General features: G+C 42.8%; 1 protein-coding gene across 3 annotated transcripts in view; it reads right to left on the minus strand.

Annotated features, from left to right (window-relative positions):
• Positions 1–16,561, minus strand: part of LRP1B (LDL receptor related protein 1B) — a 744,879-nt gene that overhangs the window by 138,255 nt on the left and 590,063 nt on the right. For all 3 annotated transcript variants that reach the window (XM_081928170.1, XM_081928171.1, XM_081928169.1), the window contains 3 exons: positions 14,758–14,932; positions 13,754–13,848; positions 6,672–6,821 (listed from right to left, as the gene is read on the minus strand). In XM_081928170.1, coding sequence (XP_081784296.1) covers positions 6,672–6,821; positions 13,754–13,848; positions 14,758–14,932 — 420 coding nt within the window. The remainder of the gene's footprint in view (positions 1–6,671; positions 6,822–13,753; positions 13,849–14,757; positions 14,933–16,561) is intronic.

The following is a 16,561-nucleotide window of genomic DNA, read 5'->3' on the forward strand; positions in this document are numbered from 1 at the left end:
CTGGTGGAGTTGGACGATAACCGGCGAGGAGGCCCAGGAGCGGCTTGTGGTCAGTGATGAGGTCAAAGGTCCTGCCATAGAGGTATTCATGGAACCTCTTCACTCCAGCCACAAGTGCCAGTGCCTGCTTGTCGAGCTGGCTGTAATTCCGTTCCGTCGGAGATAGCGTCCTGGAAAAGTAGGCGAGCGGTGCTTGTCTTCCGTCTGGAAAACGGTGACTAAGGACAGCGCCAATGCCAAAAGGTGAGGCGTCGCAGGCAAGGACCAGTGGCCTGGCTTCACTGTACTGTACCAGCACACTGTCTGATGAAAGGAGAGCCTTGACTGCATTGAAGGCCGCCGTCTCCCGATGACCCCAGGACCAAGGCGTCTTTGTGCTGAGGAGTCGGTGAAGAGGCTCAGCCACTGTGGCTTTGTGGGGCAGGAACATGTTATAAAAGTTCAGCAGCCCCAGGAATGCCTGCAACTCTGTCTTGTTCTTTGGGATGGGGGCCTGCTGGATAGCGCGGATCTTGGATGTGGTCGGGTGAAGGCCGGAGGCATCGATAAGATAGCCCAGGAACTCCACCTGTGGAACAGCAATCTGGCACTTCTCCCTCTTTACCTTGAGCCCGGTCTCTTGGAACCTGGTCAGCATGGCACGGAGGCACTCGAACAGCTGCTGGTGTGAGTCTGCGGACACCAAGACGTCATCAAAATATGGGACAACGCCCAGAAGCCCTTGCAGGAGACGCTCCATAAGGCTTTGGAAGATGCCAGGAGCCACATTCACCCCGAACTGCAACCGGCGGCAACGGAATGCCCCTTGGTGGGTGACGATCGTCTGGGCTTCAGCAGTGGCATCATCGATGGGCAGTTGTTGATAGGCTTGGGCAAGGTCCAGCTTAGCGAAGACCTCACCCAGGGAATGCAGCAGGTGTTGGACAACAGGAACCGGATAAGCGTGCTGCTGAAGTGCCTTGTTGATCGTGCACTTGTAGTCAGCGCAGATTCTCACCGACTCATCTGGCTTGACAGGCGTGACGATGGGGGTTTCCCACTTGGCGTGGTCAACCGGCTCCAAAACTCCTTGGGCGATCAGCTTGTCCAGTTGTTCGTCCACCTTAGCCTTGAGAGCAAAGGGAACCCGGTGTGGCTTTAGCTTGATGGGGGCGACTTGTGGATCAAGGCTAAAGGAGATGGGCGTACCTGTATATTGCCCCAAAGTGTCGTCAAAAACCTCGGCAAAGTCTTTGACCAGACCCTCAGTCTCTGCGTTAGAGATGCAGTTGATGCCGGTGACTTCCAGGCCAAGGGCATCAAACCAGTCTAGCCCTAGGAGGCTTGGCCGCTGACCTTCAACCACCACCAGTCGGAGCAGGCCCAAAAAATCCTTGAAGGCAACCTGGAACCGGCCAACGCCTACCATGGGAATGTCATTTCCCTGGTAGTCTCTCAGGTGTATGTGGTGAGAGTCAAGTTGCCTTTTGGACACTCTGGGTACCAGTCTTTTGATGGTGTTCCAAGACACGATGGACAGGGCAGACCCAGTGTCGATCTCCATGTCACATGGAGCTCCTTCAATGAGCACCATGACGTTCAGCTTGCGTCGCGTAGGTGAGTCAGTTTGGCCAATCGTGGTTCCAGACGGGCAGCGGCAGTTGGTGAGAGCGAAACACCTTTCCTTGGCAGACTGGAGTGAAGACTTGGACTTGCGAGTCGGTGAAGGGGGGGGCAGACGGAGCTGATCGGCAGACCTTAGCAATGTGGCCCTTTCTGGAACACATCCAACAGATGGTGTCTCTGAATCGACACTTGGCACGGGAATGGTTGCCTCCGCAGCCGGCACATTCCAGTTGGCCCTTGGACTTTTGTTGGAACTTCCTGCGCTCCCGCTTTGTCTGGTGCACGTCATCGTCTTCACTGGAGGATTCCTCATCACTGCTGGCCTCTTCGTGATGCACTGGAACTGGCTTCCTAGCAAGACACGGGCTGCTGGACTTGCGGATCAGCAACTTCTGAGGCCACAGCCTCCTCAATGGCTTTCTGTAGCGTGAGGTCTGGTTTGGCGAGGAGACGCCATTGCAGATGGATGTCCCGGACCCCGCAGATGATTCGATCCATCAGGGCATCGTCTAAGTCTCAGAACTCGCAGTGCATTGCAGCCTGTCGCAGGGCAGTGGTGTAGTTGTTGATTGACTCCCCCTCTGCCTGGTTCCGGTGATAGAACGCATGGTGGGCAGCGTTGGTAAAGCATGGATGAATGTGATCCTGCGGCAAGGACCCCCTAAGGAGCCTCGCTGCGGCATTCTGCACCCGCTGGAATTTCTGGGTCAGCTTCAAGGGCATCCCCACGTAGACTGAGTTACAATAATCAAGCCTGGAGGTGACCGTCACATGTATCACTGTGGCCAGATCAGGGCGAGAAAGGTAAGGGACCAACTGCTTAATATGGCGGAGATGAAAAAATGCCACCTTTGCTGTGGCTGCAACCTGCGCCTCCATAGAAAGGGAGGCGTTGAAGGTTACACCCAAGCTCTTGACAGAAGGCGCTGGCACTAATTGAGCCCCCGCAAGAGATGGGATTTGGCCGCCCAACCCCATGTCATCCCGACCCAGCGAGAGGACCTGTGTCTTCAAAGGATTTAACTTCAACCGGCTCCCATGCAGCCATCCAGCCACAGCTTCCAAGCATCTGGGAAGAGGAGTTTGATTCGGGCAAAGGGTGCATGAGGGGAGGCTGTTCTCCTTACAAAAAAATGGGCAGCGGAATGAACAATAATTTTAAGGGCTAAAGTGGGCACTTCTGAATATGTAGATGCAATTTCACCATTTTATTTAGTAAGCGACAGAAACGGTAGCTACTGAAACAGCTATTGGGGGAATATGAATTTAATTAGTTGCTTAGACTTAGTTGAGCCATTAATTTGCCTAGCACAATGCTGCCCTATTCTGTCTGGCAACTACATTTCTCCTACCATTTATGCTCTTTAACTGGTGATGGAACTTGAGACCATTCCCCCTGCACAAACACCATCGGAGTACCCATCACAATTTGCAGGGCCAGTGCCAAACATAAAGGGGTCTTCAGCACGATCTAGGGATCCCCAAACACCACCAATCCTACTTCTTACAGCAGCAGAGCTGTCTATCCTCCTCCTCATTCCTCCTCTGTATTACTTAAAAAAACAACAACACACACACATTCTTCATCAACAGCTCCCTAGGCACTTGGGCTCTCAACAAGAGCCAAAGGAACCCTCCTTCTCATAGAGCCAGGCATTGTGAATTGCTGCAGAATTGTTTTTTAAAACTTAAAAAATACCCTAAGTTTTAAAAGCATTTCCAGCTCCCATGACAACAAGTAATAATCATTATTAATTTAAAATGGTTCAGTTTTTGATCCTGCCTCTTTGGCAGTGCCAACGTCAGGCTCATATGTGCCCATAGTGCTGGAAAACCAAATGGGTCTAGTAATGGTGCAGGCAGAGTCTGGTGGTTGGCACCAGCAGCACTGCCTGTTTGAGTTCTCTGCTCCCCCAAAATTAAAACACACCCTCACTGATGCAGGCAGAAGAAACTAAACACAGCAACAACAGACTCTCCCCCTACCACCACCACCTCTGAGTTTGGCAAAATTAGCAGTTGGAGTAAGTAGTAGAGCACAGTCTGAAAACACTGACTAGGCAACAGATCACAGTTTGACAACCCTGATTAAAACTAAATACCCAAAATCTGAACATTTCCAGTTTCACATTTTTAACTAACTAAAAAAATAGTGATTTGCTGTTACTGCCCTGTCTGTCAGCTCCAGTCAGGGAAGCACAACCCATTGTACTTGAGATTAACAAGTATATCCTCATGATCCCTTTTCCCATCTCTCTTGTAATGCGAAGGATCACTTACATTATGTTGTTGTGACATCACCTCATTGTTTTCCTAATCCTGTCAGTGGCTGCCAAAAAGCTACATTAGAGCTGGGAAAATGTGCTATGTGATGACATCATGATACAGGGTCCTTCATAGTACAATGAAGAACATGACATGGCTATGTCATTTTCAGTTGCAGCACAAGAGGAGAGTTGCCTTGTGGATACAGGGAACTGGCTTCTTCAACCTCAGCCCTCCAGATGTTTTTGGCCTACAACTCCCATGATCCCTAGCTAGCAGGACCAGTGGTCAGGAATGATGGGAATTGTAGTCTCAAAACATCTGGAGGGCCGAGGCTGAGGAAGCCTGACTTAGTCTAAGCAGCATTCTGCAGTTCCTCAAACTCCCTGAATAACAGAAAACAAAAGGTAAACTTGGCTCAGACCTCTAACTTTGTATGAATAAATCTCATAAGGCAGATTGGTTTCATCAGTGGATCACTGCAATGCCATACAAAACCACACATAGTTATTCTTAATAAGAGTAAAGGATCCTTTCCTGTCATTGTTTTTAAATCAGCTCCAATACTGCTGGTCATTGTCAATTCCAGATACTACAGAGTATTACATTGTAGGATGCAGGTAGGGTAAAAATAACATGTCACATGTGATTACTCCTCAGAAGCACCAATTTTACTGGCCAAACCACCACAAATTATACATACTTCATTACTAATTGCTATAAATAATTGCATGGGTCTTCGCATTAGATCTAAATGCCCAAGCTACAAAACCTTTTGTTTAAAGATTATGTCAGTTTGACCCTCCTTTACTGTATCTGCAGCTGTGACTCCTAGTTATGGCCTAACCAGTCCAATTAAATAACCATCCCTGACTTGTTTATTTCCACTCCCAAAGTGCAGAACAGGCAATGAGGCGAACCACTGACACCCCTGACACCAGTATGCCCCCAAACCCTACTTGTTACCAACCCAGCAGCCGGCTATCCTGCATTCTCCTACAGAAGATGGGGTAGGAAGCTTGCACAATGTTCAGAACATCCTTTGTCCCCGTCACAGTCACACATGCAGAGTCCTTGGATTCAGAGTCCCTGAAAAGCAGCAGCTCTAAGGAAATGGACCTACTCCCTGGTCCATCCAACATAGACCTACCAGCACCAGATCCCTCACCAAGCCCTGCAAATCATAAGGATTTACCTTGAACTACAAATATCAAGGAGTGGGCTACCCGCTCTTCTGAGCTTTAAGAAAGGCCTGCAGCACCTCCAGTGACCAGCAGCAATTTATCATGTGGCTACACCAGCTAAAGCCATGGTTACTAACAAGGGTGCCACATCGTCAGGATTTGTAATGAGGATTTGAAATTAAGTTGAAGCATACCATGGTGCTATAGTCTCCTTCTTAATAACAAAAAAACCCCAAAACTTGTTATTACTTGTTTAAAAAATTGTGTACTTGTGTGGTGGGGTGTCTGTGGTTCTGGGGCTGGATCTACACTCACCATTTAAACATTATTAGAACAGTATTAGAAATATCATTCTAAAAGATCAAGACAGAAAAAGTCCCATTCGGTTTCCTTTTGCTTCCTTTTCACAAGGTCTACCTAGTGTATGATAGAGCCTCTCCTCTTCCAAGAGGGGAGGTGTTGTGGGCGGGATGTGATTCCTGCGTCACGCAGGGGGCATTATGCCCCCTGCCCACTCACCTGGCTGGCGCTCCACGCCCACAGGTAAGCTTATAGTTGTATTAGCATCAACAGGCTCCACCTTCTGGTGAATAAACCCCTTTTGGGCTCACCCCTCTTCGAGTGGGTGGAGTCAATCTGTTGTGGTCCAATGCCTAAGCCAATACCTTCTCACTTGCTGTAATCAATAAAGTTGTGGCCTTTTCTTGCCCATTAACCTTATACACTGTGTCTGTGTGTCTTCATTCCACAAAGCGGGGACCGGGTCCTTGAACCACAACTAGTTGCTCTGCAGAGCGCTCTGGTGTCACATTTTAAAAACACATTATTAAAAAGAACGTCATAGGGCTATATGGTTATCAGAACCATTCCTTAACTTTTTTTGTTTTTAGCATTAAACAACGTGAATGTAGATTCGCCCTCAGTTTTGTTCAGAGCAGTATTTATATCAAGCAATTTGCAAGAATCATAGAATGCTAGCATTGGGAAGGACCATGAGGGTCATCTAGTCCAGCCCGCTACAATGCAGGAATCTTTTGCCCAATGTGGAGTTTGAACCCACAGACCTAAGTTTAATAGTGTAATGCTCTACCGGCTGAGCTGCCCTAGGCTCTTCCACCTCTGGTCCCTGTCCTTAATGGATGAGGCATGGTATACCTGTACCAGTCCTAAACTAGCAATTCTAGAAACTGATCTTGGTTCTTTAATAGCAGCCCTGACTTACTTGCACAGCTAAATACTAAAAGCCGGATATTCCACAATACCAAAAAGGGAGGTATGGAAAGGTTTGTACAAAAATAGAAAAGGGGCTATAACTGATAATGTTATATTCACTATGGAGCAGAGAGACTCCCATGGATAAAAATAATGCACTCCCCAAATCACCTAACTTCCAAAGTTTCTAAAACCATCTAGTTTAAAAGAAGATTTCTATACTATAGCTCAATGAAAATTTATCCATCAAACAATAGTTTAAACCAAAAAATTAAAACAAAAGAGGCTAACTTCAAAAAATTACACTAAGAAAGTACTTTCAGAGCAACGTGGGAGTTACTTTGAAAGGCTGACAGGAAAATGAAATGCTGAATATCAAACATGCTTATTTAGCTGTTTACTTACCCATAATGGTTAAGGCTGTAGCTTTCGTTAGTTCTTCTTTCATTGAATCTATTACTTCAAAACTGCCACCATCTAAATTGCATCGGTTTATGGTTCCATTTCCTGAACTGATCCAATAAAGCCTGTTTTCTGCATAATCTATAGATAAACCTGAAAAAATAAAATACATGAAGCATATTTGAAACAATTTAAAACTTATGCTTTACTTTTTTATTGCTTACACAATAGCAAAATTTATCCACAAAATTTAAGTCATCTAAAAAGTAAAGAACTGTTTGTGGCAAACAGCAAGCTAAGTTTTTATTTGGCTGAATAGTGTTGTGAGTTTGTGGGTGCTAGACCTCTAAATTCCTGGATCCTTTTAAGTGTTAGAATTTAATCGAGGCTTGAGGTGCCAAACTGGATGCCAGACACTTCTAATCCCTGGATCCAACAAATGCTAATAACTAATTGAAACAACAAAGTATCAAAGGGCTCGTGCTAGATGGCAAATGGGTAGAGCCCCCTCCCTCAACAGAGAAAGCCAAAGTTGAGAGGAGTTATATGAGCTAGAAGCTGGATGCAAAAAGCTGCAGGATGGAAAGGCAGAGAGAGACAGAGAGCCATGGCTGATTTCTATTTGAATCCAAGGCTATGGCTATGGGAGAAATAAAGACCGTATGGGGTGTTGATGCTGTAAACCCCAGCATCACAGGCTCAGGTTGTATATATGTGCAAATAAATCATAATATTTTAAAGACACCACAGTCTCTGCTGTGCCTCATTTCTAAAAGGAAGCCTAGAACCCCTGGAATCTTGTATCGCTCTGAGACTAGGGTAGAGTGTCACAGTATGTTGTCCACTGTTCTGAGAAAACATATGGTCACCATACAATTCTTTCTAGAAAAGGTACTTAATATGATTGCTTAGCATTAATTACTGTTGCTGTGTTCTAGATAAGCATTTTTAGGGGGGGAATGGAGAAGTGGAATACTAAGCAAGCCGCAGGTTTATAGAAAACATGATATAAAAGCATATTTTGACAGTAGCAGTATAGCTACACGTTAGGATAAGAACCTGATAGTACTATGCAAGCATTCTGTATAGCAGCCTTCACTAAACGGGTTCTCTCCCAGATGTTTTGATGCTGGCTAGAGCTGATAAGAGTTGTAATCTAAAATACTGGGAGGGTGCCAAGTTTGTGAAGGCTGATGTATAAGATTCTTCTCAGTTCTACATTTGTCTCACACAAGCAGAGAGCATAGGGAAAAAAAATCTTTCCTTCCACCCTTCCTTGACAACCAGATCAGAAATATGTGGGAAATTCATTATGGGTCACCACAGTCAGATGGAGGCCTAGCAATATTGCTATCGTAGGACTACCAGAGAATGGCTCCTTACTCTTCTCCACTGCTAGCAGGCAATGGGTGCTTGTCCCTTCTGTGAATGGAAGGGCTCCAGAGACTGACATTCAGTGGAGGCTCAGTGCAGTAGTAAGGGGGTGGAGGATCATCCCCTTGCAAACCTGTGTGCCATAGACTACACTGATTCATCTTCGTGGAGGCACATTTTCAGGAAACTGTAGGGGAGAAAGAATGGGCGAAAACTGACCCCTTCTTTCTACAGTGGAATTGGCCTATGACCACAGTCCTGCTCATGGACCCTATCCATAGAATAACTTATTTCAAAAAAGCAAAGATATATGAAATTGATTGCTTTGAATTTGTAGTATTAGGTTAAATAACTTCATTTTTGTTGGCACAGAATTTTGGTCTAGGCCAGTATTTTTGCATTCTATGCACCACTACGGTCACTCTATATCATAAAGAGTGCACAGTGTAAGAAACATACATAGTGGAAGATTGAGATGTGTGAGGGAAGATACATGTTTATTTGAAAACAGATTTTACGGGGGACTCTCATCAGGAAAGGGAAATATAAACTGGAAAATACTTTTAATTAATGACTCCAACCACATACTTCTAATTAATGAGTTCATTTAATTAATGAATAAAGCTTTTGCTCTTAATACTTCTGAAATCAAGCAATAAATCTAAATTAGGAATATTAAACAATGGATTAGCTTTGAATTTTTATTTTTATTTAAGAGCAGCAAAATTCATTCAGCCGAAACTGCCTGAAGGCTGCAATTATTCACTCAGTACCAGTACTCACTCATAGAATGCAAGATGGGTGTTCTGACAAGATTATGATGCACTTGTATTTCAAAATTTGCTTATGATTATAAGGTCTGGCAAAGTGAGTAAGATTTTAAAAACCAACACGAAAAAACATAAACCACTCAATTATTGAACACTTTCTTTCTCAAAACAAAAATCAATCCAGTGACCTCTAATAAAAGAAAGATTTCATATTAAATAAATTATTGTTTCTTTACAATTCTAGATTTTGTGGCTTTACTAACACTATTAGAAAGCTCATCTTCATACAATAGGGCAAGGTAACAAACATTCTATGCTGCTCTTTCAAGCAGCTCCTTTTGGATCTTGCTTTTTGTTACCCACTTAAAATCATAGCAAAAACATTCTGTACCAAATATAGCTTGCCCACCATTTTCAAGGGTAGTCCTATGTAGAATGCACCATAGCAGACCAATTGATTGTAATGTTTCAGGGGCAAGGATTACTGAAGCTATAGTGGTCCAGGGTTACTACACTGATTGCTGAGGCTACCCTAATCTATGAATGGTCATAGCTGTCGAACCTTCAGGAGATAAAAATAGTCACTCCTAGACATAGAAGCCACCAGGGCCTCAAGTGACAAGACTGGATCCAGGGGGATCCCCAAACTATGTCACTGATCCTTTAAGGGAAATGCAACTCCATCAAGAACTGAAAATCTTCCAGTTTACTGGACACAGAAGCAACCTACCCACAGCACCTCAAAGTCACAACTCTAATACACCAGGAACATTTATGAGCAAGTGGGTAAGGAAATATTTACGCCAGGATTTAGACATAGAACGGAACTGAATGCGGATAAAGATCTTGCCAAGATTAATATTGGATGACATTAAAGAAAACTATTTTAGAACCCTATCCCCGTGGTATTTAACTCCATACAGAATAAGTAAAATATATGGAACAGAGCAATGTAACTGCTGATGGTGTAATACACCTTGGGCAGATTTCATTCTTGCATTTCAGAACTGCCGGATAATACAGATCTACTTGATTTTGTAACCAGTGCATCTGATACAGTAATAGTATCATATGTACTCTGGTTTCCTAATAGCCAGCAGCAACCAAGTGGCAGAGTTCTGCACCTGTTCGAGTTTTTAAACTGTCTTAAAAGGCAGCCCCACATAGACTAACCAGGATGTGACTAATCAGTGCATTACCAAGGCTAGGTCTAACCTCTTGACATAGGGTCATAGTCCATCTATGAACCTGCAAAGAAATCCTGTTTATTCAAAACTGTGTTTTAATGGGTATTGTGTAATGTATTCTGTTATTGTATTGCAATGTGCTTGGTGGGCAAAGTCTTCTGTCTGGTCAGATGGAAGTCGGTTTAACTGTCCCTGGGGGACATTCACTGACAACTGAGTGGAGAATTACCAGTATGCAAAAGAAGGAACAAAGATGTGCATATTCTGAATGGCAGTTGCAGGTTTAGAATTCTTAGTTAGGTACAGTGATTGGCTAGGGCTTGTCTAGACTGGCCAGAAGAAGTGAATATAAGTCTGGGTGCTAGTCAGACAGAGGTCAGTCAGTGTTGGTTGCTGCTCTGTGTTCCTGGTGGGTAGCCAAAAGAAGAAGACAGCAGAGGAAAAGGAGGGAGGAAAACAAAAACCTGAAAGGAAGGCAGAGTGGCTTGGTGGCCCCAAAACTTGCTGGGGTAATATGATGCCCTGAATGAGAACAAAAATTGGAGTCTCTCTCCCCCCCCCACTAAATATTCCTCATTTTCACAATAACTCCTTTTGGTACAGTTGCTTTTTAATGAATTTTCTTAGTAGGTACACATAAATATGGAATATAGAATAAAATATAGAATATAGAGTAGTAGTAGTAGTAGTGCACACCTTTGGCTAGGTTCCCTGTGCACTTGCACTGCCCTAAATCCAGAGCTAACTAAATTACTTGTTTTAAGCTGAAGAGAGGAGAGGAGAACCTATCTACGGTGCTGAGGGACAAGGAGTGGTAGGCAGCTGAGAAATCGTGTCCTCCCTAAGAGAGGGCATATGTTGTGGTAAGACCTGGAGACTGACCTCCTGGCTGTGGGTGGGTCCACTGGATAGCCACAACACCCAATTGGTAGGTTCCTCGTTGCTGGGTGTAATCTGGCCAGTGGGGTGCAGTCTAAACGGATCGAGGGACCTATATAAACCCATGCACGTGTCCCAGAGCTTCCTCTTTTGGCTTGTGCATCGGAACACCCGCCCACCTCTCCCTAATTTTAGGGCCTTTTGCGATTCACCTGCCACGTAGCAAATCGTCACAACTTGTAAGGTTGCGGTTGGGCACTGGTTCAGGTGATAGGGATGGGAGAACGGTCTTGCCATCCCTATGTGAAGGGTATTCCATTAAAGGAATGCAGGGACTCAACTTGGTTTGGCCAACCCCTGAAAAGGGGTTGTGCCTGTGACTGAATCAAGGGGAGCATCTGGGGAGTGAACAGATTCTGTTCCCAGGCTTTTCACCTGCCTCAGGTGTTCACCCTTGGCTGACCTATTTTAGAGTTCTGGGTCAGCGCTACCTGCAAGGTGTAGGGAGCAAGTCGAACCAGAGCCTATGCAACCACTCACTTTTCTGTAATCAATAAAGTTGTGGCCTAAATTCTGCCAAAAAGCAAAACTAAAATTTGAGTCAAATGTGTTTTAATTTAAGGGGGAGGTCTCTGGGTTTCAACACGCAATGCTAGGCTGTGGTATTTGGTAAGAGAGCCAGAGGAAGATTCCAGGACAGCAAAACGAGACATGTGCTTCAATAGGTCAGTAGGAGTTGAAACAGAGACTTCAATGAAAGACCGCAGTGACAGTCTTCATGAGACTTAACTGGAGTGGTGTAAATAGAAGGGCAATCTGGAAAAAAGAGTTTTTAAAAGGTTCCACAAAACTGTCTTGGTGTAGTAATAGTAGCATTAAATATGCGGTATTTAAGTAACAAGTTAGCAAAGTAGATACCTATTTAAAGAGACAATGCTATATTAAAGTATACCTGAAGGAGCATCTTCACCCCCATCATCCAGTCTGGGCACTGAGGTCCAGCACTGAGGGCCTTCTGGTGGTTCCCACACTGTGAGAAGCGAAGTTACAGGGAACCAGGCAGAAGGCCTTCTCGGTAGTGGCGCCCGCCCTGTGGAACACCCTCCCACCAAATGTCAAAGAAATAAACAACTATCTGACGTTTAGAAGACATCTGAAGGCTGCTCTATTTAGGGAAGTTTTTAATGACTGATGTTTTAATGTATTTTAAATATTTTGTTGGAAGGCGCCCAGAATGGCTGGGGAAACCCAGCCAGATGAGCAGGGTATAAATAATAATATATTATTATTATTATTATTATTATTATTATTATTATTATTATTATTATTTAACTGCATAAGCTTGTGCACTACATACTCTTGCAATAAACATTAATATCTTATTAAAAACACTTATTGCTAGCCAAACCCCTACCATTTCCCTGCAGTAATCCTCTAGAGTATCCCACCCCCATCCCACACTACTACTAAGCTCACTTTTCACCTTCCCAACTTAGATTTCATGATTTCATTCTACCTCCTGCACATAAAACAGACAGAATAATGCAGATAAGAAGTGTTAAAAAACAACAACGTATTAGTCTGCATTGGGTACAATTTGAAATGTCGTAATCAAGAAATGCTCTGAATGTGTCTTAGTTAAAATTTCAATGTTGCTGACCCTTTTATCTCTGTGTGAATAATGAGCCACTGTTTCTTTTATCATTCATGTATCACCAGACCATGGAAAGAATGAGCGTCATTAAAATAGCTCTAAGTGATATAGATCACAAGTGAATATTTTAGGACTTAGCAATAAAAAGTCAATTAAACTATCTCCCAAAAACAGACATTTAGAAATAATTTATCATTTTGTGTTCCTAGAACTCTGAGAACATTCAAAGAGATTATCTGGTACTTCTCAGACTCAAAAGCACATTATATTTACGATAATCTTGTTAATTACGTGCCGTGCTTGTCAAACATGATGCTATAAAGCAATAATAAATGATGAGATGAAGAAATGAAGAAATGAAGAATGCTATAATGTTAAGTTTCTAGAAGAAAACAAATCTGACCTTGTATCATACAATTGAAAGAGTACATGACAATATGAATAATTTTCAGCATTCAGGAGAAAGTTATTAGAACTACATAATGATAAAATGTTTGAGCGGTAGCCGCTAGTAACAATAGTATATATTAATCAAAAACCATGGATACATCAATCTAGAAACACGAGAGAGAAATTTTCCTTCATCTCTTTTTGTCGCTGGCTACAGAATGGCAAGAGCTGAAATCAATGCTATCAGTCTGGCAAGAATGATTTATTGGATAGAGAATTTTAAATTTGGTCTGTAGTTTGGATTCGGGGCACTGAAAAGATACTACTGTGAAACTAAGGTGACATGTCACATGAGTAGGCTTCCACTCGTGCAGCATGACTTCCCCAGGCTCTTCCACCACCTCCTACACCTCTGGAGTAGTTTTTGGAGCTGCATATGGGGCTGCAGGGGCGAAGAGAAATCCATTCTGTAAATGGTGTCCATTCCATTAACAGACAGACACCACTGGTTTTCACCCATAGTGCTGTGTACTTGCTTCTGTACTGCCCTCCTCCCTGATTATCCACTTAACTTGTTCCTTTCAGAATGGAACTCACATGCTGCTTGGAGTATCTCCACAACTCATACAGCAATTCTAACAATACAATAGTAAATTGAAATCTGGAAGCCAGATTACCCATGATTCCTCATTCTCAGTCCAGCACAAGCTGTGACCCAGCAAGCCAAACAGTATACATTGTCACCTACTTTTCTCCTTAAAATCATACATTTAACAGAAATTTGCACTAAAGTAACTCTACATGAAAATGAGTGATCGTAGTAATATTTACCAACTGGATCCTTTTGATTCTGAAACAGTATTTTGCTGTTGCTGCCATCCATATTTGCGACATTAATGGTGTTTCCATCAGTCCAAAAAAGTTTTCTTTACAAAACGAGACAAACAAAAATTACATTAAAAAAGATTAAGCTGCAATCCTATTCTGTTTTGCATTATCATATTGGAAATAAAATTGGCATGAATCCAGAGTGTCTCTGTATAGATTCTACAATATTCTTTTTTGACCACATTCTTCCCTTAGTTAAATAAATAAGTATGGTAACATTATATACTGACCATGCCACAGGGTTACAATATAGATTGCTGAAAAAGCAACACAGAACCTCCCCCCTCAAACAAATAACATTCCCATCAGAGATGAATGCATGGAAAGCCCATTTGTGATTTCTTCTTCCACTCTCTCCGCCCCCCGCCCCCTCCACTTTTGGTAGGTGTGGAATTCTGAAAATTGTGATCTATACACAACTAGTAGATTTCATGGGGACTCCAACTCCCACAATGGGTTATCTATATTAGGAAGATGGCGATGCACAAGAAACAGAGGCATCACTTCATAACTTAATTTACTAGTTAGTACAAGCAGAGCTCATCTTACATGGATTTCACTTATGTGATTGCAGCTATATGCAAATCACCCCAAAACAAATAAGCAAATAGAGCACGAGAGCAGGAAGAAAATGGCCAGCAATCCCATCAGCTACTGGGAGAACACTTGGGTATGGATGGAGAGTTAGTGGAGTGCAGAGAGAGATTGGAGGCAGTTGGAGAGAGATCAGAAGAGGCTGGAGAGGTTGCGGAAAAGGTTGGGAAGTCATTGGAGAAAGTTGGAGGGATTTGCTGGGTTTTTACGGTTTCCTGTGGAGTGTTCTGGCATTAAGTGATTTTGCTTATACACACAATAGGCAAGAACGTAACCCTCATGTAATATGAGATCAACCTAAATTTCACCTGAAAGACATTGCAAAAATATTGGTGTAAATAATCATACTTTACCCTTTAGCTGGATGAACAGCAAGACACTGTGGTTTATCAATTCCATGTATAACTGAGGTTTTTAAAGAGCCATCTAAATGTGCCACGTTAATTTGTGTTTCATCAAACTCTGAGCTAATCCAGTATAAATTACGGGATAACCAATCCACAGCCAGTCCCCGAATGCTTTGAATGTCTGCAAAATGTCAAACAGCAAATAAGTTGCCTAATCAGCTCTACCAAGAAGTTTTCACTCATTTTAAGAAGGCTTTAAATATCACTGAAATTGTAAACAGGAAGACCAAAACACAGGTAATGGGATGGATGCATTTGCCATTTTGTAATTAGAAAGAATTTTTCAATTAATGGAAGGGACAGAGATCTAGCAGAGGCTCCTACTGGTGGAAGGAAGGGTGAGGCAATTTTGGGTGATTTCACCCTGCAGCTTGCAGAGCCATCTCCCATACTGTTTCAGAGGGTCCCATGCTTCTCCAGAGCAGCTTTCTTCAGTGGAGGCACAGGGAGATATAGGGGAAGTCAATGAAATCTCCTCCTTCCCTCCAGTGGAAGAGTTCTATGGACAGTGAATGGCCCACATCTTCCCATATATTTCTGCATTTAGAAAGGCATTGTTCACACACCTGTGAAAACTGTGTTGGTTGCAAAATATCAGTGGAGAATGTGTGAAAGGGTCCCATACAATACAAATTGAAGTATTATTTTTTCATAGATCGGTAGCAGTATCTACTTTTCTTTCTTTTTTTAAAAAAATGCCCTTAAACTATGAATCTGTCCCTTCAATGCTGAATTTCATGGTGAGAAAATTGAACTTAAGAACTTAAGAAATGGTTTGTTGGACCAGACTGAGATGCATCTAGCTCAGCCTTCTAATCTATTATCAAAAGTGGCCAGATGTCTCCTGCAGCTCACAAGCTGGTTATGAAATCGATGGCCTTTATCTGCTTATTACAAATAAGATTCTGCCCCTGAAGCATCTTTGAAGGATTGTTTGTTCTAATTTCCCTTAGACTGAAACTGAATTCACTTAGCAAGACCACTAAATGTGGGTCCTAAAGTTTATATTATATACCCACTGCCTTAGCTATTCCATGATGACTCTCCAACATAACATCATTAATGATGCAGGGCAGAAGGATTAGAACTTGAGAATTACTTACAAAATCCCAGTGCTGCATCAATGGTTTCTTATTATTTGACAAACATGAAACTGCTGCTATGGTATGTATCATTAAGAGCGAATTCAAAATGCTTAAATTCCATATCCTCCTGGGAACTTGTTTGAAGGCTTTAAAAAGGCGGCAGAATTAAATTAAAATGGTGGTTGTGGAAAAAAGGTGAATTCCATGTTAGGTATTGTTAGGGAAAATATTTAATTTAAACGGCTAATATCACAGTGTTGTTACACAGACCCATAGAGTAGCTGCACTTGTAAAGTTCTAGATATAGCAAGACTAGAAAAGGTACAAAAAGAGAAGCCGTAATGATCAAGGGGCTGGAGCAACACCCCTATGACTACAGGTTATATAACATTTGGGTTTTCTTTGTTTGGGGGGGAAAGGCAGGGGAACATGTCAGAAATATATAAAATTATGCATTGTGTGGGGAAAATGCGTTGAGTTTTTCTCCCTCAAGAATCTGGGATTATCCTATGAAGCTGAATATTGGAAGATTCAGGAGTTAAATAAGGAGTATTACTTAATTCAGTACATAGTTGAACTGTGGAATTAATTGCCACAGGATGTAACGGTGGCAATTAACTTGAACGGCTTTAAAAAGAAGTTAGAGAAAATCATGAAGGATGAGG

This window comes from Podarcis melisellensis, assembly GCF_964234715.1.
Source record: "Podarcis melisellensis genome assembly, chromosome: 1".
NCBI lineage: Eukaryota > Metazoa > Chordata > Lepidosauria > Squamata > Lacertidae > Podarcis > Podarcis melisellensis.